Source organism: Bufo bufo, chromosome 9 (assembly GCF_905171765.1).
Source record: "Bufo bufo chromosome 9, aBufBuf1.1, whole genome shotgun sequence".
NCBI classification, from domain to species: domain Eukaryota; kingdom Metazoa; phylum Chordata; class Amphibia; order Anura; family Bufonidae; genus Bufo; species Bufo bufo.
In genome coordinates this window covers 204675379-204702706 of record NC_053397.1, presented here as the reverse complement: position 1 = coordinate 204702706, position 27328 = coordinate 204675379, and the positions used below count along the sequence as shown (strand labels likewise).

Genomic DNA, 27328 nt, shown 5'->3' with positions numbered 1-27328 from the left:
AAAGTGAGTGAGATTTTTATGTAGTATTATTCTATAGATTGCTAGTTTCTTAATATTGGGACAAGTAGGTGAGAAGTGAACTGACTGACGATGTAATAACGCCTGTGCTTGACATGTTGACTTTAGTAATTTTCATCTTCTGACTCATTCATGAATTGAATGTTTGCACTTGTTTTGGTTCGCGTCCTCTTTGGATTTTTCTCACCTAACCCTTTCAGCCCATTCATCTGTGGGGCGTTACCTCCTGATGTCACTAACATATATAAACACTGGACTTTGCAGCATGTATAGAACTGTGCACCTTTGCTGACAGCAGACATGGCACCCTCAGCCCTGCCAGGACCCACTGAGCTCCTGTATTGGGCAGCCTGCCTAGGTGCCCTCTACCTTCTCTTCAGACTCTCCAAATTCTACCTGAAATTCAAGGAGCTGCAGAGAGCCTTCAGCGCCTTCCCGGGTCCTAAACGCCATTGGCTTTATGGCAATGCCCATGACGTAAGTAGCATGAGAGAATTAGGAGACTGTTCAGTTTTCCAAAAAAGCACCCAGAAAATAGGTGCCATATACTGTACGATCCATTGCCGCTGTCTTGCCGCCATCTTTTTTATACAGAGGTTATGGTTTCTTTCAATTATACCACCAACTACTTCATGCACTACCGAGCAATGTGTCTGTGTAGAACCTATAGTTTATTCATTTTCTATTCATTATACGCATGAATAAAATGTAAAAATATTAGTGAAGACTGACACAAAAGAAGAGCACTAGGAAAAAGGAGGCTGTAAGTGCATAGCCATCCAAATTTACATGTCAACCCTTGTCTGTGTCAAGAAATGGGGACAACCTCTGTAAGCAATAGGGACAGGAAAAATTCTGACGAATAAGGTGAAGGTTCTGTCCAACATATTTTTTTGAAGTCTCGTTTTCTGTCATGTTTAGGTACATCTATCGGATACATAGTGTCAGATTTGAGACATTTTATTGCAGAGAGTTGTTATAATTTTTATGTTTCGTTCTTTGTAGTTCAGGCATGACGGAAAACACTTGGACATTTTGGAGGGCTACGCGAAGCAGTACGACTACGCCTTCCCCATGTGGCTGAGCAATTTCTTCCCCACTCTTTTTGTCACTCACCCGGACTATGCAAAAGCCATTCTGTCCAGACAAGGTGAGGATCTTTCTCTGATGCATATATATACAAAACTGTGCAAAAGTTGTAGGCAGGTGTGGAAAAACTGCTGCAAAGTAAGAATGCGTTTAAAAACTGAAGTGGTAATAGTTTATATTCATCAATTAAGAAAATGCAAAGTGAATGAACAAGAGAGATCTAAATCAGATCAAAATTTTATGTGACCCCTCCTTTCCCTTCAGCATCAGTTCTTCAAGGTAGACTTGCACGCAGTTTTTGAAGGAACTCGGCAGGGAGGTTGTTCCAGCCAGTTTGGAGAACTGACCTCAGATCTTCTGTGGATGTAGGCTTGCTCAAATACTTCAGTCTCTTTATGTAATCCAAGACAAACTGGGTGATGTTGAGATCAGAAAAAGCGGGTGTATTGACCCAAACCTTCCCTCCATGAGTAGCTTTACTCTTGCCCTATGCTTTGACCCTTGACCACAACCAGGTCTTTGTGTTTTTTTTCTCTATGTTGAGATCAGGGCTCTTTGGGGACCATATCAAGACTCTCTGTTCTTTTTTACACTGAAGATACTTCTTAATGACATTGGCTGTGTTTGTCCTGCTGCAGTATAAATTTGGCGCCAATCAGACGCCTCCCTGATGATATTGTGTGAAGTACCTGCCTCAGCATTGAGGACACCATTAATCCTGATTAAATCCCCATTTGCTGAAATGCAGCCTGAAACTTGCAAGGAGACCTACTGCTCTCCAGCCCTTCCATGAAGAAACTGACTTCTGTTACAGCCAAATATTTTTAATTTTGAGTTTTTAGCATAGTTCAGTTGCTTGGCCTTGTTTCCATGTCGAAGGTATCCAAAACCACTTTTGGCCAGATTTCTCCGAACATTAGATGGGTGTAACCCATGTGACTCCACCCCAGTTGGGCACTCAGACTTGCCAATTTCCGTACGTCCCCCAAATTTGTACATTATGTCGCAGCATTCCTTCGCGCTGTGGACATAAGGCTCACCCATACTAATAATTGGGGAGGGGGAGGAGGTACAAACAATGGTTGTTAGATGATTGGTCGATAACTCTATGTCCATGTCCCATGCGTACTTCATAAATAGTCTTTCTGTTCCTTACAGATCCAAAGGATAACTTTGCCTATCGCTTCATCACCCCATGGATTGGTGAGTAATAGGAGAAGATACAATGAATCGAAGCCTTTGCTACTATGTAATTCTTCCTATAATCGATGTTCTGCTGTGGTCATCATACATCGTCATTGACTCGCTGATTATGTCCTTTAGGAAACGGGCTGCTGGTCTTATCAGGGCAGAAATGGCTCCAGCATCGAAAGCTACTGACCCCCGGATTCCATTATGACGTTCTGAAGCCGTATATCAGAGAGATGTCTGAAAGTGTAAATGTTATGCTGGTAAGAGGAAAGAGTTACCAGAAATGTAAATCATCTCTCCATCTTTTTATCCTTTAAAAAATGAAATGGAACTAAGCATCCCCCCCCAATTACTAACTCCAGCTTAGGGGTGGATGTTGACATCAAACGGCCCCTGTGCAGGATGTGTGTCTGTGCCCCTCCTTTTGTCATGCCCCTCCTGCATATACACCTGCATATATAAACCTCTGTGTACAACCAACAGGTTTGACTTTAATCCTAAGGGCGTTATCCTGGCAGTCCCCTGGTCTTCACCCTTTCCCCCTGTACATGGATCTGGATTTGGCTGCAGGGGAGCCACCAGCCCAATACCTCCTGGAGTAGTCCCTGTGTAGTTGACAGCTGACCCATGGGGGTCAGAGACACTGGTGCAGAGCACTAAGAGATCAGGTAAAACCATAGTCAGGGACAGGTTGAGGTCAAAGCAGGCAGAGTACATGCAAATCCAAGAAACACTTCAAAGTCAGAGCAGGCAATAAAGGGTCAATACGGTGAACCAGCACAGGTCAGGCCAGGCAGTGGAGAATCAGAGTCATGAATATGGCAGGGGTCAGTATACAGGCAGACAAAAGGAATAGAACACCTTTGCATGGATTAGCAAGCTGGAAACACCTATTGCTCAGGCACCTTTCAACAGGAAAAGGCATCTAAAATACCCAGAAGTGGCCATCCATAGTCTGGGAAAGAATTAGAGTGTGCCTTTTAAGTGCCAGGGATTGCATACACAAGGCATATGGGCAGACTGGAGAGTCCTAGCCAGCAACTGGAGGCCATAGCCTGGAACTGGAGACGGGCACAAAAAACTATGGCAGCCAGGCAGCTTGGGGCTTTAACGCTGGCCCTAATAAATGTGCCCCACAGTCTTTATCTGGATATCAGACCCCATCAAGCAGCAGGAGCCATTACAATAGAAGGTGGAGGGCACACACAGGACTACGAGCCTCCTGTAGTTCTCCTTCCCACCTGGTTTCGACTTCCGAGTTTTATTCTTTATTTGAAAAAAAATAAAATACATTCTTCCCTAAGAGGCACCATAAGAAACCTTCTGGCATGAGTGTAGTATACAACATTTGATGTACCCATTATACTTTGTTAGGATAAATGGGAGGAGATGCTACCAGAGAAGAAACCAGTGGAGCTTTTCCATCACGTCAGCCTCATGACCCTGGACACCATCATGAAATGTGCCTTCAGCTACAAGAGCAACTGCCAGCTGGACAGGTCAGTCCCAGAGATTGGTGGAGATTTGCTTGGCTTCATCTGTTCAACCCATTCTTAGAATAAAGCTATACTTGGGATCGGCTAAATACTGAGGAACTGTTCTCTCTAACCCAAAGTGATGACTTCTCACCAAGAAGGAAGCTCTACCCGGCCAAAGATTATTCCTTATAATGGAGGAAATGTAATATTACAAGATGTCAATCCAAATGCCGAAGTGACCATGTAATGGGTATGGGTTGGTACTGGCAGAAGATCCTTGCTAAGGCTCATGGAGGGGGGATTCCTAGTGCGGGATAATAGAACATATGGAAAGGAATTGTCTATTCTAGGAAAAATGGGTAATAATAACCCTTAGTTAGATATAGAGGTTGCAATCACCAAAATTATAAATGCAACACAGGAACCTAAAAATAATTTTCTGCTTTCATGATGACTTCATTTCTCTTTTTCTGCAGTGAAAGTGACTACATTAAAGCCGTATTCGACATCTCCTACATGGTAAATTACAGGATCCACCACGTTCCGTATCATAGTGACTTGATTTTTCACTTGAGCCCTCAAGGATTTCGTTTCCGGAAGGCGCTGAAGATTGCACGTGAACATACAGGTCAGCAGGAGCACCAGTTGTTCGACTTTTCACATTTTTATGTTTCAAAGACTTGTTTATTGAGAGATTAAGATAATAAGTCAATACAGAGTAAAGAATAAATAACAAAGCAAATAGTGGTAGTAATAATTTTGGGGGGTATTCCTAGCATGATGTATATAGCAATCAGTATTTTGGAAGTGTGGGATAGCAATGGGGGTCACATAACCCCCAGTATACATATTCCAATCCATTGTACAAGAAAGTACCAATCTATAAAGCAATGCATTGAGTAAAATCAGTGGAGTAAGAGAAGGACAGCCAGGGCTCCCATACTTTTTCAAAAACAGTAAATGTGTCCAAACGAATGGCTGTGAGCCGCTCGTATAAGAAGATTCTATTGATCCTATCGAGAACCGCCTGGTAGCTCAGTGAGGAAGATCGCTATTTGAAGGCGATGTGGATTCTGGCAGCTAAAAGTATGAATTGCGCCAATTTGAACCTAGCGTAAGTAATCCAAGAGGGTTTATCCCCTAGAAGGCAAAGAGGGAGTGATGTAGGAAAGGCACAACCCAACAGCGATGATAACAAGCTGCTGATTTGATTCCAGAACCTCCGCACCTTAGGGCAGGTCCACCATATATGCAGCATTGTGCCCTCCTCACCACAGCCTCGAAAGCACCCCGAGGGAACCTCAGGATAAATACGGTGTAATCTGGTCGGGACCATATAGGTCCTATGTAGGATTTTTATAGAAGTCTCGGCCAACGTAGTTTGCCAAGATCTCTTGGTAAGCGTTTGGGAGCGCTGGTACCATCTGGAAGATGAATATTCCACATGCATGTCCTCCTCCCACTCCTTTATGTAGCGCAATTTAGCTCCCTCCGGAGCTGCATTGAGTATTGCGTAGATCCGAGACAACAGTCCTTGCTTATATAGTAAATATGCCATTAACTTTTTAAAAGGAGTAAAATCAATTGTTTGAGTAGTCTTCCGTAGGGAGTAAAGGAACGAGAATATTTGACATACGTTAAATTGCTCCCTCTCAGGAGGGGGGTATTTATCATTAAAGTCAGCTAGAGAAATCAATTTACCCCTCACTAGGAATGCCTGAAGAGAACACAACTTATTTGAGATCCACCATGAGAAAGTACTCGCCTTAAGTCCAGGAGGAAAAGAGGGAATACCCAGGAAATATGTCAAAGGGGAAAGTTTGGATTGTAGCGAAAACTTAAATGTGACAGACCTCCACAGGAGAAGGGAGTAATGGTACAGCAGGGATTTAGTGCGGATGGCAGTTGGAAGGGGAAGGGTAGACCATATCAGGGCCCTCCAAGAGTATGGAGCGAGTATAGATTGCTCTAGTGAAACCCACAATGGGTGAGATTGAGTATCCAAATGTGTCAAGAAGAGTTGGGCCAATCTGGCCCCTTTATAATATCGCATAAGGTCTGGAACAGAGAGACCTCCCTGAGCTTTATGACGACACATTATTTGCTTGGATATGCAAGGGCGTTTATTAGCCCAGACAAACTTCATAATATCTGCTTGGAGGGTCCGTAGGTTAGAGGCGGGTACTGGGACTGGAAGAGTCCTAAACAAGTAAAGAAGTCTCGGGAGGACCACCATCCTGATAACGTGAATCCGCCCAACCCAAGAAACTGGGGGGGAGCCCCAGGATTTAAGATCCTCCCTAATTTTGCTGTATAAAGGTAGGTAATTGGTCTTATATACCAACTCAAGTTTAGAGGGTAATAGAGTCCCTAGATAAGGAATGTAATGGGGTTTATGTTAAAATGGGAACCTGTGTAGTAGAATGGATCTAATTTGGGGCGGTACATAGCAAAGGAGGAGTTCAGATTTGGCATGGTTAATTTTGAGGCCTGAGGCAGCTGAGAAGGACCCCAGTATGTTCAATAGGGAAGGGAAGGATATAAGTGTGTTGGTAATGGAGAGCAGGAGGTAATCTGCAAAAAGATTTAGCTTATATTCTGTGCCTCCAACTGAGAGTCCTGTAATATCTGGGTTGGTTCTGATATGAATGGCCAGGGGTTCCATTGCTAGTGCAAATAGAGCCGGGGAAAGGGGGCAGCTCTGACGTGTACCTCTGTAAATCGGGATAGATGAGACATGTGTGGCTGGGAGTTTAAGGCTAGCCTGCGGGGTAGAATATAGGGACCTGACTGCTTTTAGGAAAGGTCCCCCAATACCCATAGAGGTAAGGACCTAACATAGATAATTCCAGGACATGGTGTCAAAGGCCTTTTCTATGTCTAAAGCCAGTTGAGTATTGGTTCTATTGGCCTCCTGGATCAGATTTAATATTTTCTGATGTCTGGGGCTTCCCTACCAGGGATGAACCCTACTTGGTCTCTATGTATAAGATCGGGAAGTATTCCGTTGAGGAGACGCGCTAATATGGAGGTAAATATTTTGTTGTCTAGGTTAAGAAGGGATATGGGCCTATAGTTGGAGGGAAGTAGGGGATCCTTGTTTGGCTTAGGAATCACTGTAATTTTGGTAGAGATAAATTCAGATGGGGGTGTAGATCCCTTCAATAATTGTTTGCAGTAGTGGGTGATGTGGGGAATCAATAGTTGGGCAACTTTTTTATAGTAGAGCGCAGAGAATCCATCAGGCCCCAGGGCCTTTCCCAGCTTTAGGGCTTTAATCGTATATTCTACCTCATATCCCGAGACTTCCCTATTCAAATCCGCTAGAGCTTCAGGGCAGACCCTAGGGAGTGGGACTGAGGACAGAAAGTTAACTCCCTGTGATCCAAGGTTCTCAACCGGATTAGAATACAACTGCTTATAAAAACGATGGAATGTATCATAAATGACATCAGGATGCGATGTGGTTCGTCCCGAACGCGTACGTATATGGTATACTAGATTATTTTTTTGTCTAGCCTTAAATTGGCGCGTTAACATTTTATCCGGCTTATTGGCGAACCTATAGTTGTAGGAAGATGTCCAACGAAGGGCTTTTTCAGTGTTATTAGAGAGCAGCATATTAAGTTGCGTTTTAGTATCCTTCACCTTCTTAAGGAGATATAAAGATGGGGATTGTTGGTGAGCTCGTACTAGCCTGCCCAACTTAGCCTCCAGTGCAATTTGAGTTGAATTCCTGTCTCTTTTCAATCGGGAGGCTACCCTGATCAACCTACCCCGCATAAAAGCTTAATGAGCTAGCCACAGCACCATTGGATGCATTCCTGGGGTAGAATTCTCTATAAAAAAGGTCTTAAGGTCATCATGAAGTGGACCATACACTGTGGGGCGTGTCAAGATAGACTCGTTCAATCTCCCAAGAGTAAGGAGTGCTGGAACGATCAGTGATGAGAATGTCAGCCAAAACTATGTGGTGGTCAGAGCATGAGGAGACTACATGCCTAGAATAAGCCAAATGGGGCAGGCAGGACGTTGAGATCAGTATCATATCGATGCGAGTGTAAACCTGGTGGGACGGGGAGTAATAGGTGTAGCCCCTTTGGGAATCGTTATGTTCTCTCCAGGAGTCAGCCAGGGACAAAGATTCTAAAACATGTTGTATTTTGGCATTATGGGAAGGTGGGCGAGCATGAGTAGTGGGGGATGAGCGATCCAATATAGGATTAAGTACAAAATTGAAATCCCCACACCACATAAGCTTATGGTATGAGAGGAGTTCAATAATGGAGTGCATTTCCATAAAAAAAAGCAATAGGATCTTGTGATAGGATACCTGGCAAAAACACCTATCCGAGATGATTATTATGCTACTTTTACTGGAGAGCACGTTAAAAAATGGGATTTCTTGCAAGAAAAGGATTTTGAGGCCACATGTAGTAAGTTTAAAAAATCTAAGTTTATTCCCCTTCCGGAACATACACTTTGCTTCCAAAGGTCCCCCCGAAGTGCATATCACTTATCTACACACAACTGCTGAAAGCTAGATATAAACAACATTCCCTCATATATAGGAGCCTGGGAGAGAGAGCTGAACTGCTCCCTAGATGACAGAGCTAGAAATTACATACTGACCCACTCCCATGGATTCTCCAAATGCATTAGGATTCAGGAAAATTCCCTGAAAATCCTAACCAGGTGGTATAGAACTCCTGAACCACTGCATAAAATAGGCCTGACATCCGATCATCTTTGTTGGGGATGTGGCAGGGATAAAGGTTCTTTATCACATATCTGGTGGTTCTGCCCGAGGCTGAAGAAGTTCTGGGAAGACGTTGAGAGGACAATTAACCGGATTTGCGCTACAAATCTGAAACTCTCACCGGAGTTGGTACTACTGTGGTTACCCTCAGCTGACTTTAGGCCGGGCAGAACGAACCTACCCACGCATATGATCACAGCAGCTAAACTTTTAATACCTATAAATTGGAGGGACAAGGAACCACCATCCTTGAAAATGTGGTATGAAAAAATGGATGATATATGTCGTATGGAAGAGTTAGTGGGTTGGACAGATAATGCTAGGCCAAGGTATTTACAGGTGTGAGAGCCGTGGTTAGAGCATGTCAAAAATGCAGATCCGCCCGAGAGTAGGAGTTAAATTTGCAGACCAGGGTGAGGACTCTACTGTCTGGTTCTAGCCCATGTGACCAGTTGCGCTTGTTCCTCAAGGGTGATCATTTACCTATTCAGCCATAGCTTATCCCATGTTAGTTGAGTGACATATATAAAAGAGACAAAAGGCATTTTTGTTTTTTTTAGTTTATTGTTTATTTTCACACTTAATCGATGACAGACAGACCTTCTTTTTAGAGAAACTGTATAACATTGTCAATGTGTGAACATCAGTTTCATGTCTTAATCTGACAGACTCCATGTAAAGGTCTGATTTTGCATTATCTTGCTTTGTGAATCTTTTTATTCCAATAAAAACAGATTTGACAAAAAAAAAAAAGCAATAGGATCATCAGTCGGAGCATCGACTTTTCACATTTTTAAAGGAAAATCTTGATCCTGTGAGGGACACTTTGTGTGCTGTAAGGGTGTCTATACTGGTTGTCACCCAAGTTTTGCAGAAAATGGCTTATACATTCAAGGAATTTTTTGGGGGGGGGTGGATTTTTCTAAATTTCTAAATTGCAATAACATTTTTGTGTCCGGCCATTTTCTTTCCACAAAGCTGTAGCCTTAATGAACTAATATTTATTTCTAGTTAAAGTGATTAAAAGGAGACAAGAATCTCTTAAGCAAGAAAGTGAACTTGAGAAAGTGAAGCAGAAGAGACATTTGGACTTTCTTGATATTCTCTTATGTGCCAAGGTAATTTACGTGACTCTGTACTACCACAAAACACCACGTGGGGGCACTTTACTGCAAACATTTCCAATATGTAACTACTAATGTATGTGTAACTTTTTAATACTTCAGGATGAAAATGGTCATGGACTCTCCAATGAAGATTTGCAGGCAGAGGTGGACACCTTCATGTTTGGAGGACATGACACAACAGCCAGTGGCATCTCCTGGATATTATACTGCTTGGCTAAATATCCGGAGCACCAGGAGAAATGTCGGGAGGAGGTCGGAGAGGTCCTGGGAGATCGGAGGACAGTGGAGTGGTGAGCCTCAAAGAGTGTATTCACTTCCAAGATGATTATTAAAGGTTTTATTTCTATACCAAGATGAATATGAATTTTTATAGCTACTGTTGTTTGGGGTAGGAGGGGGGAGTCAATGACCCACCTTAAAGAGTGAAAAGGGAATAGAAACAAAAAAAGAGGGTGGGATGTGTTCACCGGAGTAATAAATAGTGGTATGTGGTTGGTGAAGGCAGCTCAAGTGGTCCAGGTGTGAGGGAGACCTACACATATGTAAGCGATGAGGAAATTTTGGCAAAAATTGAGGTGGTCTGGGCTTGTGGGTACACAGTTAGCCCACGTCCCCTTCAAATGATGTGTTGGCCCACTGGTAGGTGCCACTCCCTGAAGTGAAAGGAGGGAGTGGCGCCTACCAGTGGGCTAACACTGCACGGCATTTGGAGGGTACATGGGCTAACTGTGTACCCACAAGCCCAGACCACCTCAATTTTTGCCAAAATCTCCTTATCACCTCCTTAAAGAGACCAGCTGTGTATGGAGACTTAGAGGCAATGCTCAATGTGAAAATAATATTTAAAGAGATCTCGCTGAGAAAGAGGACCATCTCATTAGTGCCACCTTCTTTTCAACTCAATGGGGGTTACGAAGGGGATGTGGATCCTATGTGTCACTTGAACAGATTTGGCTTGGGGCTACTCCTAAGGGCGTTACTCTGGCAGTTTCCTGGTCTTCACCCTTTGACCACTGTAAAGGGGTCTGGACTTTACTGCAGGGAAACCAGCAAGCTGCTACCTCCTGAAGTAGTGTCTGTTTAGATGACGGCTGACCCCCAGGGGTCCAGAGACACCAATGAGGAGCACTGAAGAATCAGGCAAAACCGTTGTCCGGGAAAGGCCAAGGTCAGGACAGACAGATTCTGTGAAATCTGATTAACAGTCTGAGGTCAAGGTGGGCAGCTCAGAGTCAGAACGGAGATCAAGCAGAGGTCTGACAGTGAATGGTCAAATCTGGGAAACAGGCAGAAGACGGTACACAGGCAGGCAAATGTAATCATAACACCTTTGCAGACACTTAGTGTACTAGAACTTGTTGCTCAAGACATCCTCCCATAGAGAAAGGTGGCTTAAGTACCCCAGGGAAACAAGCCATTGGCTGGGGAAGATTAGGGTATGTGTGCGCTGGCCCTTTAAGAATCGGAAGGAACATGTGCACCCTATGAGCAGCAAGAGGCATAGATGGCAAGAAGCATAAGGCTACTTTCACATCTGCGTTTTCCTTTCCGATTTTGAAATCCGGCACAGGGTCTCAAAACCGGAGGAAAACACTTCAGTTTTGTCCCAATTCATTGTGAATAGGAAAAAAACTGAACAAACCGGAACGGAGTGCACCAGAAAGCATTCTGTGCCCATTGACTTATTATAGTTTTAGTGCTGGATCCGTCTTGTTCATTTTGGAGATAATACATCCGGATCCGTTCAGATTGGATGCAGACGGTTGTATTGTTGACCGGATGCGTTTTTGGTGATCCCCTGCCAGATCCAGCAAAAACACAAACGTAAAAGTAGCCTAAGTGGATGAACAGAGCTACTCCAGCTCCCTCTAGTGGCAGCTGTAGGCTAATGCTATGACTGTTGGGAAGCAGGCAAGCATCTTGAGGTCTGGGCCTTGTAACCTGTGTGCATACACGGTGTTCATAATTATCCTCCATTTTTTCAGTCTTAACATATATTGACCAGACTATATATATACTTATAGTAATTGTATCTTACAGGGAGGACCTGGGTAAGCTGCCATACACCACCATGTGCATTAAGGAGAGTATGCGTCTCTTCCCACCTGTACCCGGAGTGTCCCGTGAACTAAAAGAACCAATCACATTTTGTGATGGGCGGAGCCTACCCAAAGGTAGGCAGTTTTTAATATCTACATACGGTAATATCTTCTAATAACCATAACTGCTCGGATGGGGTGACCACGAAAGAGGCAAATGTAATGGCCACACCGCTGGTGACACTTATCTCTCGGGGTAACTGAGAATATTTGGTTCACCAAGTATCAGGTGTCCGAGGACAGTGTGGGTCACACACATTGGGTGTTATTCATAGTAATGGACCAGGGAGACCTTCTGGGCTTCCTCTAGCTCCAGGGTCAAGTATGACCACAACTTCTTCACCCCTACAACTAGTCTGGCCAGGTAACTGAGAATATTTGGTTCACTAGGTATCCAAGGACACTGTGGGTCATACACGTTTGGTTTTTTTCATAGTAATGGACCAGGGAGACCTTCTGGGCTTCCTCTAGCTCCAGGGTCAAGTATGACCACGACTTCTTCACCCCTACAATTCGTCTGGCCATGTACATTAGAAGTATGTCAGCTAGATTAGCCAGTTTGAGTGAAAAGGGCCAACCATCTAATGTATAAGGGGGAAGATAAGGATCGGGCCATTGGATTTCAACATGCCTCAGCATTTTATTCTTGGGGAGATAAGCTAGAGGGGCTCTCCTCCCAAGTTAACAAAAAATGCACACTCTGCTAAGCCAACTGTACATGTGTATGGAATGGTTGGGAAAGATAGCTGTTGGCCAGTCTTACAGCAGATCTTGACACAATCATCTGTACGAGGGTGACTTTGGTTTCTAATCGATCTCTCTTTTTCCCATGACAGGAGCTGTCACCATCATAAATATATATTGCATCAATAGATCTCCCAGTATGTGGAACGACCCTGAGGTGAGGCTCTCCATCATCTGGTATAAATTATGATGAATTAGAAGATATATTTGTGGTATCACTATTTTAGGGTGTGAATTTTGCTCCTATGCTTTTGGGGAAGAGCTATGTGCCAAGATTGATAAATTGCCAAGAATCATCTGGTATAAATTATAGTAAATGAGAAGATATATTTGTGGGGCAGCCATATCCAGGATGTGAATTCTGTGCACATTTTGTTGCACAGAGTGATGGGGATAATCTGGGGGTGACACCTGTTGAATGGAAATGCCCTATGGTTCCTCTGGAGCCCCATATAGTATTGTGATAATGGCCTGAGTCAGACAGATTCTGCAGGATTAGGTCAAAGTTATTGGGCAGGGGCGCAACTTGAAGCTGAGTAGAGGACGGGATCCCCAGTTATTGGGATGAAATGGTCCCTTGTCTTCTCTTTTGGAGAGGAAATTGGTATACTTCCTTTCCAAACACTTGCAGGGACATGCTCTGCTCAGCAAAATCTGCTATGTATACTGTACAACCCCCTTATTGCTCTTGAACAGTGATAGTACCCCTGACAAAAAATAAATAAAATAATAGTCATCTAACCCCATACTAACGAAGAACAGAGCAGCTCAGGCTGCAGTCCTCTTCCGATCTCTAGCCTGCTTTGTCTCAAGTGATGCCATCATGCAGGCCTCCATCGAGTGAATGGTTCCTGGTAGACCGCCGGCCTGAAGTGATCTGAGGCCTACAAAAGTGTGTGCCAGGGAGCCAGCACCTTGCTGTTCCAGTAGTATTCAGATTTATCCCGTGTAGTTGATAAATTTGGGACCCGCCTCGGGAACGCCTCATACAATGCAGGACTGTATTTATGGGCAGGGTTTACATAAGCCCTGTCAATTTACAGACCGTCTTTGAAGGAACTGTCTCTGAAAATTAGGGATAGTCCCTGCAAATTCGAGACTGTTAGTAACTCTGCTGTTTCCATGTCCTGAGGGCGAGGATACAGTTGAAATGAGTGGAAGGGTATGATCGTTAACATGTAACCCCGCCACCCTTCTGTAAGCCCCTACAAGTGTCTTCCATTGTCGTCGTCACCAGAACCCGTACGTGACTCCAATCCCTGCACTCCCACAGCTATGTGTCCACATTATAGTTGGTAAATTGGAAACAAGTAAGCCCTGCCCTGGTAATGCCCACAAACTCATAGTGCCATCCACGTATGGGTGAGGTTTACATAAGCCCCATCCATTTTTGGCCTGGGACATATGAAATTGCTGGGACTTTCTCTGAAAAATTAGCATCAGTCTCTGTAAATTCAGAACTGTTATCAACTATGTGTCTCCACTCTTTGGGAAAAGCTATGTGCCATTTTGGAGAAGTCAGCAAGAAGCCTTCTATCTGTGCCGCCCACATTGAAATGAACATTTTTTTAGTACTGACATTTTTATTTACCTATTAACAATGTGGTTCAATTTTTTTTAGGTTTTTGACCCACTGAGATTTTCACCGGACAATCCGTCCAAAAGACATTCCCATGCCTTCCTGCCATTCTCAGCCGGATCAAGGTAAAATAAATCCTAGGAGACTTATCATAGAGGGGGGTGACCCATTAGGACACCCCGGTCATTAAGTCATATCAGGGAACATAGATGTCACAGAGGCAGGGAGACATGATTGAGAATCCCCCTATTAGTCATAGCAGCTCCCCGCACCCATGGATTATATGGTCACCCATGAATCAGAATATTTGGGCTATAAATATAGAATTCATAAAAATGGTACAACTGGTGAATGATCAGAGGTAAGAAATCTCACTTTCAGATTTCCTTTCTCAGGAACTGCATTGGACAGAACTTTGCTATGAATGAGATGAAAGTTGCCGTCGCCCTGACGTTACGGAGATTTCAACTGTTTCCAGACCCGGACAAAGAACCAATAAAAGTCCCTCAGCTAGTCCTCCGTTCTCCAAATGGTATTTACCTGAATATGAAGAAAATACAGGAAGAATCATAAAATCTTTTGGGGAAATGTATTTTTGTGAATTATATATATTTTTATTTTATTTTTATAGTTTACCAGACTAATATATCTATAAATAAAAGTGATTCTTGGAGGATGGAGACTTTCAAAAAATTGCTACCAAGGAGAATGTACCTGCGGTAAACCACTAGTGCTTCATGTGGCAAAAGAAAAAGGGGCACTACTAGAGTATTACACACTAAGGGCTCGTGCACACGAACGCATGTATTTTGCAGTCCGCAAAACATGGATCCGCAAACAAAATGGATGACATCAATGTGTTGTTACATCCGTTTTTGTTTTGTGGTTCCAATGTAACAATGCCTGGCCTTGTCTGCAAAATGGACAAGAATAGGACAAGTTCTATTATTTTGCAAAATGGACTTGTGGACATACAAAATACAAATGTTTTTTGTGGCCCCAATAAAATGAATGGTTCCGCATACGGGCCGTAAAAAAAAAAACGGAACGCACACGAACAAAAAATATGTTCATGTGCATGAACCCTAAGTCATGCAAACTGTGAAGATAGTCCCTGCTGCTCTTATGACGGCAGGAAGAGAGGGGGTTGCAGCTTAGATTAGTCCTTTCCATGGGCTACTCGCAACTAGCTTAACCACCTCCGGACCGCTGTACGCACAGACGCGTCCTGGAGGTGGTTGATTCATTCCGAGTGGACGCGCCGGCGCGTCCTCTCGCGATGGCCGAGATTTCCTGTGAACGCGCGCACACAGGCGCGCGCGCTCACAGGAACGGAAGGTAAGAAAGTGGATCTCCAGCCTGCCAGCGGCGATCGTTCGCTGGCAGGCTGGAGATGTGATTTTTTTAACCCCTAACAGGTATATTAGACGCTGTTATGATAACAGCGTCTAATATACCTGCTACCTGGTCCTCTGGTGGTCCCCTTTGTTTGGATCGACCACCAGAGGACACAGGTAGCTCAGTAATATGTTGCACCAAGCACCACACTACACTACACCCCCCCCCCCCCGTCACTTATTAACCCCTTATTCACCCTTGATCAGCCCTGATCACCCCATATAGACTCCCTGATCACCCCCCTGTCATTGATTACACCCCTGTCATTGATCACACCCCTGTAAAGCTCCATTCAGACGTCCGCATGATTTTTACGGATCCACTGATAGATGGATCGGATCCGCAAAACGCACACGGACGTCTGAATGGAGCCTTACAGGGGCATGATCAATGACTGTGGTGATCACCCCATATAGACTCCCTGATCACCCCCCTGTCATTGATTACCCCCCTGTCATTGATTACCCCCCTGTCATTGATCACCCCCCTGTAAAGCTCCATTCAGACGTCCGCATGATTTTTACGGATCCACTGATAGATGGATCGGATCCGCAAAACGCACACGGACGTCTGAATGGAGCCTTACAGGGGCATGATCAATGACTGTGGTGATCACCCCATATAGACTCCCTGATCACCCCCCTGTCATTGATTACACCCCTGTCATTGATTACCCCCCTGTAAAGCTCCATTCAGACGTCCGCATGATTTTTACGGATCCACTGATAGATGGATCGGATCCGCAAAACGCACACGGACGTCTGAATGGAGCCTTACAGGGGCGTGATCAATGACTGTGGTGATCACCCCATATAGACTCCCTGATCACCCCCCTGTCATTGATTACCCCCCTGTCATTGATTACCCCCCTGTAAAGCTCCATTCAGACGTCCGCATGATTTTTGCGGATCCACTGATAGATGGATCGGATCCGCAAAACGCACACGGACGTCTGAATGGAGCCTTACAGGGGCGTGATCAATGACTGTGGTGATCACCCCATATAGACTCCCTGATCACCCCCCTGTCATTGATCACAACCCTGTCATTGATCACCCCCCTGTCATTGATCACCCCCCTGTCATTGATCACCCTCTGTAAGGCTCCATTCAGACATTTTTTTGCCCAAGTTAGCGGAAATTTATTTTTTTTTCTTACAAAGTCTCATATTCCACTAACTTGTGTCAAAAAATTTAATCTCACATGAACTCACCATACCCCTCACGGAATCCAAATGCGTAAAAAATTTTAGACATTTATATTCCAGACTTCTTCTCACGCTTTAGGGCCCCTAGAATGCCAGGGCAGTATAAATACCCCACATGTGACCCCATTTCGGAAAGAAGACACCACCAGGTATTCCGTGAGGGGCATATTGAGTCCATGAAAGATTGAAATTTTTGTCCCAAGTTAGCGGAAAGGGAGACTTTGTGAGAAAAAAATAAAATAAAATCAATTTCCGCTAACTTGTGCCAAAAAAAAAAAAATTCTATGAACTCGCCATGCCCCTCATTGAATACCTTGGGGTGTCTTCTTTCCAAAATGGGGTCACATGTGGGGTATTTATACTGCCCTGGCATTCTAGGGGCCCTAAAGCGTGAGAAGAAGTCTGGGATCCAAATGTCTAAAAATGCCCTCATAAAAGGAATGTGGGCCCCTTTGCGCATTTAGGCTGCAAAAAAGTGTCACACATCTGGTATTGCCGTACTCAGGAGAAGTTGGGGAATGTGTTTTGGGGTGTCATTTTACATATACCCATGCTGGGTGAGAGAAATATCTTGGCAAAAGACAACTTTTCCCATTTTCTTTATACAAAGTTGGCATTTGACCAAGATATTTATCTCACCCAGCATGGGTATATGTAAAATGACACCCCAAAACACATTCCCCAACTTCTCCCGAGTACGGAGATACCACATGTGTGGCACTTTTTTGCAGCCTAGGTGGGCAAAGGGGCCCACATTCCAAAGAGCACCTTTCGGATTTCACAGGTCATTTACCTACTTACCACACATTAGGGCCCCTGGAAAATGCCAGGGCAGTATAACTACCCAACAAGTGACCCCATTTTGGAAAGAAGACACCCCAAAGTATTCCGTGAGGGGCATGGCGAGTTCCTAGAATTTTTTTTTTTTTGTCACAAGTTAGTGGAAAATGATGATTTTTTTTAATTTATTTTTTTCTTACAAAGTCTCATATTCCACTAACTTGTGACAAAAAATAAAAACTTCCATGAACTCGCCATGCCCATCAGCGAATACCTTGGGGTCTCTTCTTTCCAAAATGGGGTCACTTGTGGGGTAGTTATACTGCCCTGGCATTCTAGGGGCCCAAATGTGTGGTAAGGAGTTTGAAATCAAATTCTGTAAAAAATGACGAGTGAAATCCGAAAGGTGCTCTTTGGAATATGGGCCCCTTTGCCCACCTAGGCTGCAAAAAAGTGTCACACATCTGGTATCTCTGTATTCAGGAGAAGTTGAGGAATGTGTTTTGGGGTGTCTTTTTACATATACCCATGCTGGGTGAGAGAAATATCTTGGCAAAAGACAACTTTTCCCATTTTTTTATACAAAGTTGGCATTTGACCAAGATATTTCTCTCACCCAGCATGGGTATATGTAAAAAGACACCCCAAAACACATTCCCCAACTTCTACTGAATACGGAGATACCAGATGTGTGACACTTTTTTGCAGCCTAGGTGGGCAAAGGGGCCCATATTCCAAAGAGCACCTTTCGGATTTCCCTCGTCATTTTTTACAGAATTTGATTTCAAACTCCTTACCACACATTTGGGCCCCTAGAATGCCAGGGCAGTATAACTACCCCACAAGTGACCCCATTTTGGAAAGAAGAGACCCCAAGGTATTTTGTGATGGGCATAGTGAGTTCATAGAACTTTTTATTTTTTGTCACAAGTTAGTGGAATATGAGACTTTGTAAGAAAAAAATAAAATAAAAAAAAAATCATCATTTTCCGCTAACTTGTGACAAAAAATAAAAAGTTCTATGAACTCACTATGCCCATCAGCGAATACCTTAGGGTGTGTACTTTCCGAAAAGGGGTCATTTGTGGGGTGTTTGTACTGTCTGGGCATTGTAGAACCTCAGGAAACATGACAGGTGCTCAGAAAGTCAGAGCTGCTTCAAAAAGCGGAAATTCACATTTTTGTACCATAGTTTGTAAACGCTTTTACCCAAACCATTTTTTTTTTACCCAAACATTTTTTTTTTATCAAAGACATGTAGAACAATAAATTTAGAGCAAAATTTATATATGGATCTCGTTTTTTTTGCAAAATTTTACAACTGAAAGTGAAAAATGTCATTTTTTTGCAAAAAAAAAAAATCGATAAATTTCGATTAATACCAAAAAAAGTAAAAATGTCAGCAGCAATGAAATACCACCAAATGAAAGCTCTATTAGTGAGAAGAAAAGGAGGTAAAATTCATTTGGGTGGTAAGTTGTATGACCGAGCAATAAACGGTGAAAGTAGTGTAGTGCAGAAGTGTAAAAAGTGGCCTGGTCTTTCGGGGTGTTTAAGCACTGGGGGCTGAGGTGGTTAAAGGGGTTATGCCATGATTGATGTAAAAAATTGAAATAAAACATCATATAGTACAAGATAATTTCTTTTAAATAAAGCTAGAACCAGCCCTGCACCTCACATGGGTCCAGATCTCCCCATTCATTCTGCTCCAATTGTTCTGGCAGCTCAGAGGGTGTGTCCTTTATCAAGGGGCATGCCCTTTTTGCTGCGGCTCTCTCCCTGTAACTGCCACAGCTTCGGTTGATAGGGCTGGTGATAGCTGAAGATAAACTGAGTGCATGCGACCACTTCAGTGAGGTGGACAAGAAATAAGGAAAAGAACAAACAGCAGGTGGCGCTATACAGATACATTTTATTAATTAGTGGCTACAGTACATTTTTTATTACAAAAGTATTCCGATCCAGGTGCTGGTTTGAAAAATGTTGACTTTTAACTGGGAAAAATGATAGGAGGCATTCAAACAAATGGACACCTCTCTTTCCAGCAGCTCCCAGCTCTTGCTTATAGAGAAGGGTCGCAGGCAGCGGAGCCCCTTCACTGATATCCATAATCTAATTCTAATAAGATGCCAGATTATCATTTCTGGTGCCCTGCAGTTTCCATCCGGCCACCACTTTTCTTCTGTGCTGCTGTGTCCCTGGGTCAGGCACATGCGCAGGGAACCGGTCACCATGAAAATACAGCCCAGTCTGCAGGGAGTATGTTATAGAGCAGGCAGGGCCAGTGCAAGGATTTTTGCCGCCCCCTCATGTCACTCACTCACTGACATACACACACACACCCTGACAGACAGACACGCACTCAGACACTCACTGACAGACATACTCACTGACAGACATACACCTACCCACTGAAACACACACACACACACGGAAACTCACTGACAGACACACACTGACAGACAGACATGCACTCAGACACTCACTGAATGACGTACACATACACTCACTGACAGACATACTCACTGACAGACAGACACACACTCACTCACTGACAGACAGACACACACTCACTGACAGACACTCACTGACAGACATACACCTACCCACTGAAACACACACACACGGAAACTCACTGACAGACACTCACTCACTGGCAGACAAACACACACATATACTCACTGACAAACACACAGACACTTACTGACCGACAGACATCCACACTCACTGACATACACACACAGACACTCAATGACAGACACGCATACATTTACTGACAGAAAGACAGACATACATACACTCACTCACTGACATAAATACACAGGCAGACACTCACTCAGTCAAACACTTAAACACTCACCTCCCTGGGGTCCAGTGTGGCGCAGCTCCTCAGTCCTCCAGCGCGCCGTTTAGTATGCCGGGACCGGAATGACGTCATATTCCGGCATCACAGAGGGCGCGCGAGGGAGGAGTGGGGAGCTGCTAGAACAGCCTCCCTTGCCGCCCGCCTCCTCTCCTCCGGTAATTTACTGGCAGAGCAGGCACCTGCCATCAGGGTAAGAAGATGCCTGCTCTGCCATATTTAAGAAGGACCTCCACCTCCTGGGCCCCCTGTAACGGCGCTGGGGGCAGCTCAAGAGCCGCTCGCCCAGGGCTGCAGCCCCAGTTAGGGGGAGCCCACCAGGGCGCCCCCAGCAGGCCGACGCCCTAGGAGAACGCCTAGTTCGCCTATATGGTTGCGCAGGCCCTGAGAGCAGGACAATCAAAATGTATTCCCTTGGAACTAGCCCTAGGGATAATGCTACACAAAGAATACACTGGTCACCTGACCAAATATTTCCCACTTGGGGCCCACTCCAAGTGTAATAAAACTTTACTTTTATTAAACTACTTAAACTATTGAATAAATTGCCCAGATAAAAAGAAAAAAGTTAAAATTATCAGCTGGCTGCTGAGGGATCTGTATGCCCATCCATTGTGGTAAGGGAGTATTTGTAGCGGACACTATCTGCAGGTGTCCATATGTGTAGTGTGAGGGACTATTAATCATTCAAAGCCTTTTGCATTTTGTCAAATTGTCTGTCTCTATACACTTCTCTAGCTTTAATTCCTGAACAACTAAGGGCTCATGCACATGAATGTATTTTCTTTCCGTGTCCGTCCCGTTTTTTTTGCGGATCGCATACCGAACCATTCATTTCAATGGGTCCGCAAAAAAAACCGGAAGGTACTCCATGTGCATTCCGTTTCCGTATTTCCGTTCCGCAAAAAAATAGAACATGTCCTATTATTGTCCACATTACAGACAAGCATAGTACTGTTCTATTAGCACACGGACATCATCCGTATTTTTTGCAGATCCGTTTTTGCGGACTGCAAAATACATACGGTCGTGTGCATGAGGCCTAAGAGGCTAACTAGTTTGAATAAATGACTTGGATAGTCACGCGGAATCCACCCCTAACTTGACTGAGGATTAAAACCAGCACCAAATCTGCAGTGTTTGCAGCAAAATCCAAATGATTTTGTGAGGATTTAATCAGAAAATTTGCAGTAGACCTGCTGAGCGTGGCTGTACCCTGCAGCAGCATTATAGGACGAGCTGCTAATATTCCTCACACATACAGTATGTAGATTGACAACAATCTCTGTACACGGCTACAGAATATGCAAGCGCTATATAAATGAATAAAATAAGTATGGGAAATAGGGGAGGTAAAGAAGTGATTGTGGGGCCAAGAATGCTACCTGCCTCCCTGTCAATAGTGAAAACAAGTAGATTTTGGAGTAGGATCCCCAATCCCCCGATTTTGGAGTAGGATCCCCAATCCCCACAGGCTGTGATATCCTCCTCTAGCCACAAGAGGCTGTCATTAACCTATTGCGCCTCTGGTGCGGTGGTACTGTACTGTTAATCCGATTTTCCGGCAGTTTCTTTTTGTGCTTTAATAAAGCCGGTGTATGTTTCAGCCTCCTTGTCTGCTGTACTGTATATGAATCCTGAATTGCGGTCTCTTCCTCCTCTGACCGCTTTAAGTGGCGCTGCGAGCAGCGTACAGTCACAGAGATGGAAGCGGCTGAAGGCAATGTGCATAATGCTAATGTAAGCACCTCAAACAATGGTGAAACCCCTGCAAGAGCCCTCCCTATTGGCACATTGTTTAACTTGCTACGCAAATTTGATGGCCAGAACATGTCACTGTCGGACCTGGTGACAAGGTTACAGAGCGCTGCTAGGATTTACAATGTCAGCCCAGAACTACAAGTAGAAATCGCTTTGGCCGTTCTAGAAGGTGAGGCCGGACAAAATGTTCTACTACAAACGGAAGCCACGCACAATACGTTGAAAGAGAGTGTGATTCCTGGAAGAAATATATGGTGAAACGGCCAGTGCAGGGCACCTCAGGGCGAAGTTCTTTCACCGGATTCAGCGGGAAGACGAAGGTGTCTCGCAGTATGAGATGGCGCTACAGGAAGTGTTGGCCGAGGTGCAGAAAAAAAAGGCGGACGGAGTAAACGCCATGGGAACTGTAGATCAGATACTGCGGGAACAATTAATTCTGGGACTCTACAGCACTCCCCTGAAACGGGCCCTGCAGGAACGAGTTAGGGTGTACTCTACACTAACCTTTCGACAAATATTAGCAGAGGCAGTGGCACGGAGCAAAGAAGAAAGTTATGAGTCCGGAGTGATACGGACCCAGACCGTCACACCCCTCGGGGTTACAAAGAGCGAAGAGGTCCTAGTCAGAGTGGTACAAGACTTACAGAGCTCCCTGAGTGCTATGCACGAAAAGTTGACGCACCTGGAAAACTGATGGAGTCGTGCTATACCCCTGAAGCTGCCTACCCGGCCCGACAGCAAACTTATCAGTCGCCCCCATGGGTTCCTACATCAGAATATCCTCACCCTAATTTACCTTCTCACCCAACTCCTCAATATCCTCCAAGGAGGCCCGTCAATCAAGTCCTAAGGGCACCCGCCATACGCAGACAAGGAGAAGGCCGTCAAGGGGCGCAGTGTTGGCGGTGTGGAAATTACGGCCATTACTCCAGAGAGTGTCGTACTGATGCAGCTGGACACCCAGAACCGCCGTTAAACTTCCTGCCCCCACAGTAGTGGGGCGTACTGCGGGGGAGGTGGAGAGCCAAGATACCCAGTATGGCTCCGAACACCTGGTTGCAGGGTGTCCCATCATTCGAGCTGAATTTTAAGGCATTCCTGTCGACTGCTTAGTGGATACCGGGTCACAGGTGACGACTATGCCTAAGTCACTCTTCTACCATTACTTCCAAGTGCTGGCCAAGCCAGAGCAAGAGACGCTGGTCAGGGTTACAGCGGCCAATCAACAACAGATCCCTGTCACAGGAGTTGTATGGATGAATGTACGGCTATGTGGGCAAGAAGTGGGACGGAAAAGGTATCCTGTTGGTCCCCGAGACATTTAAAGAAGATGTACCTGTGATAATGGGCATGAATATTATGCGAGAATTGGATCAGATCATGTTCACCAAACGGGGGGCCGGACTATTGGAAGCAAGCCACTCCACAAAAACCTACTCAGAAAGCATTTCAACGGCTGATCCGATTCTGTGGGACACAGAAAAGTGTCCCAGCACACCAGTCTGTGGGAACGATCCAAGCACCAGGAAAGGCTACCCTCACCCTCCCGTGTTTACGTTACCCGTGGGAACCTTGCACAATCTTGAAGGTATGGAAGTGTTCATCGAACCGACGTCTCTAGGAGAGTTGGGTCAGGATGTCCAGGTGGCCCGGATACTGTGAGTGGTCCAGAATGGACGAGTACCCATAAGAGCTGTGAATATGGGACATATAGAAGTTTCCTTGACACCAGGAGTGGAACTGGCTCGTGAGTACCTACATCTGGGAGAAGTACTGAGTCAGAGAGAAGTGACTCTAGCTCTGGTAGGTGATGCTGTTTGGACCCTGGCAGTTACTGCCAGCGTAGAAGAGGCGCCGACCCCAGAATGGAATGGGAGAACCATCCTGGACCAGATGGAAATACAGTCAGGTCCATAAATATTGGGACATTGACACAATTCTAACATTTTTGGCTCTATACACCACCACAATGGATTTGAAATTAAACAAACAAGATGTGCTTTAACTGCAGACTGTCAGCTTTAATTTGAGGGTATTTACATCCAAATCAGGTGAACGGTGTAGGAATTACAACAGTTTGTATATGTGCCTCCCACTTGTTAAGGAACCAAAAGTAATGGGACAATTGGCTTCTCAGCTGTTCCATGGCCAGGTGTGTGTTATTCCCTCATTATCCCAATTACAATGAGCAGATAAAAGGTCCAGAGTTCATTTCAAGTGTGCTATTTGCATTTGGAATCTGTTGCTGTCAACTCTCAAGATGAGATCCAAAGAGCTGTCACTATCAGTGGAGCAAGCCATCATTAGGCTGAAAAAAGACAACAAACCCATCAGAGAGATAGCAAAAACATTAGGCATGGCCAAAACAACTGTTTGGAACATTCTTAAAAAGAAGGAATGCACCGATGAGCTCAGCAACACCAAAAAACCCGGAAGACCACGGAAAACAACTGTGGTGGATGACCGAAGAATTCTTTCCCTGGTGAAGAAAACACCCTTCACAACAGTTGGCCAGATCAAGAACACTCTCCAGGAGGTAGGTGTATGTGTGTCAAAGTCAACAATCAAGAGAAGACTTCACCAGAGTGAATACAAAGGGGTTCACCACAAGATGTAAACCATTGGTGAGCCTCAAAAACAGGAAGGCCAGATTAGAGTTTGCCAAAACGACATCTAAAAAAGCATTCACAGTTCTGGAACAACATCCTATGGACAGATGAGACCAAGATCAACTTGTACCAGAGTGATGGGAAGAGAAGAGTATGGAGAAGGAAAGGAACTGCTCATGATCCTAAGCATACCACCTCATCAGTGAAGCATGGTGGTGGTAGTGTCATGGCGTGGGCATGTATGGCTGCCAATGGAACTGGTTCTCTTGTATTTATTGATGATGTGACTGCTGACAAAAGCAGCAGGATGAATTCTGAAGTGTTTTGGGCAATATTATCTGCTCATATTCAGCCAAATGCTTCAGAACTCATTGGACGGCGCTTCACAGTGCTGATGGACAATGACCCAAAGCATACTGCAAAATCAACCAAAGAGTTTTTTAAGGGATAGAAGTGGAATGTTATGCAATGGCCAAATCAATCTCCTGACCTGAATCCGATTGAGCATGCATTTCACTTGCTGAAGACAAAACTGAAGGGAAAATGCCCCAAGAACAAGCAGGAACTGAAGACAGTTGCGGTGGAGGCCTGGCAGAGCATCACCAGGGATGAAACCCAGCGTCTGGTAATGTCTATGCGTTCCAGACTTCAGGCTGTAATTGACTGCAAAGGATTTGCAACCAAGTATTAAAAAGAAAGTTTTATTTCTGATTATTATTTTGTCCCATTACTTTTGGTTCCTTAACAAGTGGGAGGCACATATGCAAACTGTTGTAATTCCTACACCGTTCACCTGATTTGGATGTAAATACCCTCAAATTAAAGCTGACAGTCTGCAGTTAAAACACATCTTGTTCGTTTCATTTCAAATCCATTGTGGTGGTGTATAGAGCCAAAAATGTTAGAATTGTGTCAATGTCCCAATATTTATGGACCTGACTGTAGATGCGATCAGTTCGGACCAACGGCAAGCAGTTGAAACCATGCTGTGGAAGAATCAGGCTGCATTTGCCCGCCACACCGATGACTTTGGCTGCACGGATGCTATCACACATGAGATACCGACAGGGGACACTCCACCAATTTGGGAAAGATATCGGCAGATTCCGCCCAAGTTATATCAGGAAGTGAAAACGCTGTTGAAACAGATGATAGATTCCGGAGTGGTGCGGGGTAGCCAGAGCACTTGGGCGGTCCCAGTGGTGCTTGTCAAGAAGAAGGATGACACTATTCGATTTTGTGTGGATTACCGGCGGTTGAATGCATGCACCGCGCGAGACTCATATCCTCTGCCACACATCGAGGAGTCTCTGACAGCTCTAGGACGAGCCAAATACTTCTCCACCCTGGACCTAGCAAGCGGGTACTGGAAAGTACCAGTGGCTGAGCAAGACAAGGCAAAGACAGCATTCATACTCCCCATGGGACTATTTGAATTCAACAGGATGCCATTCGGGCTGACTAATGCCCCGGGGACCTTCCAGCGGCTGATAGAGAGATGCCTGGGAGACCTGAATTTTGAAGCCACCCTGATATACCTGGACGATATCATCGTATACTCCGCTACTTTTCAAGAACACCTGAATCGGCTAGGGCAGGTACTCGAGCGACGGCGATCCCATGGCCTGAAGGTAAAGCCAAAGAAGTGTAATCTCTTCAAGAGGGAGATCGAGTACTTGGGCCATAGGGTGTGCCAAGACGGAGTGCTGCCGTCCCAAGACAAAGTAGCTGCAATACGAAAATGGCTAGTGCCCAGAACGCTGCGGGAGTTGAAGGCCTTCTTCGGACTAACCGGGTACTACCGGCGGTTCATCAAAGACTCCAAAAAGATAGCGGGCCCTCTGAATGAGTTGTTGAGAGGAACGGCTGGGAGGACCAAGGGCCAAAGTATTCCCTGGGGACAGAAGCAGGAGGAGGCCTTCCAGGCCCTGAAAGAAGCCCTGACATCGGCCCTCATCTTGGCTTATGCCGACTTCGACAAACCATTCCTCTTATCTACTGATGGCAGTCTCTACGGACTCGGGGCAGTCCTGTCGCAGGTACAAGATGGACACGAAAGAGTTATCGTCTATGCCAGTAGGTCCCTGCGGGATACGGAGCGAAACCCCCACAACTACAGTTCCTTCCGACTAGAACTCCTTGCCCTGGTGTGGGCTATGATGGACAAATTTGCGGGATATCTGGCAGGGGTTAGGATCTTCATACGGACCGATAACAATCCCCTGGCCCACCTGGAAACTGCCAAGTTGGGAGCCCTGGAGCAGCGCTGGGCAGCTCGCCTTGCATAGTATGACTTCTCAATTCGTTACCGTTCCGCTACAGAGAACACCAATGCCGATGGTCTGTTGAGGGTTACTTTTGAAACTCCAGTAGGGGATATCAATGAACAAAAGGAAGAGGATGAAACTCCAGACTTCCGCAAGTTTGTTCCGCCCGCAGTCGTGGCCCAGACAAGTGGGGAGGTCCGTAAGCTACCAAAGGCACTGGGGAGAACTAACGAGGACTGGGGCCGATTACAGGATGAAGATGTTGGACTGCGGAAGATGAAAAGCTGGGTAACCCAGCAAAGGAAACCCAACAGAGAAGTAAGGACTGATCTGGATGCCGAGATGAAGTCCATTCTACA

At 45.0% G+C, this 27328-nt stretch overlaps 1 protein-coding gene across 1 annotated transcript; it reads left to right on the top strand.

The window, feature by feature from the left end:
- Positions 1-312: 312 nt before the first annotated feature.
- LOC120978700 (cytochrome P450 4A4-like) lies at positions 313-14657 on the top strand. The gene is made up of 12 exons (XM_040406983.1): positions 313-495; positions 1024-1168; positions 2266-2310; positions 2431-2558; positions 3673-3797; positions 4253-4404; positions 9547-9653; positions 9762-9952; positions 11703-11836; positions 12598-12662; positions 14127-14209; positions 14480-14657. Exons 1-12 carry the CDS (start codon positions 319-321, stop codon positions 14655-14657), a joined length of 1530 nt encoding a protein of 509 aa, XP_040262917.1. The 5' UTR covers positions 313-318.
- Positions 14658-27328: the final 12671 nt, after the last annotated feature.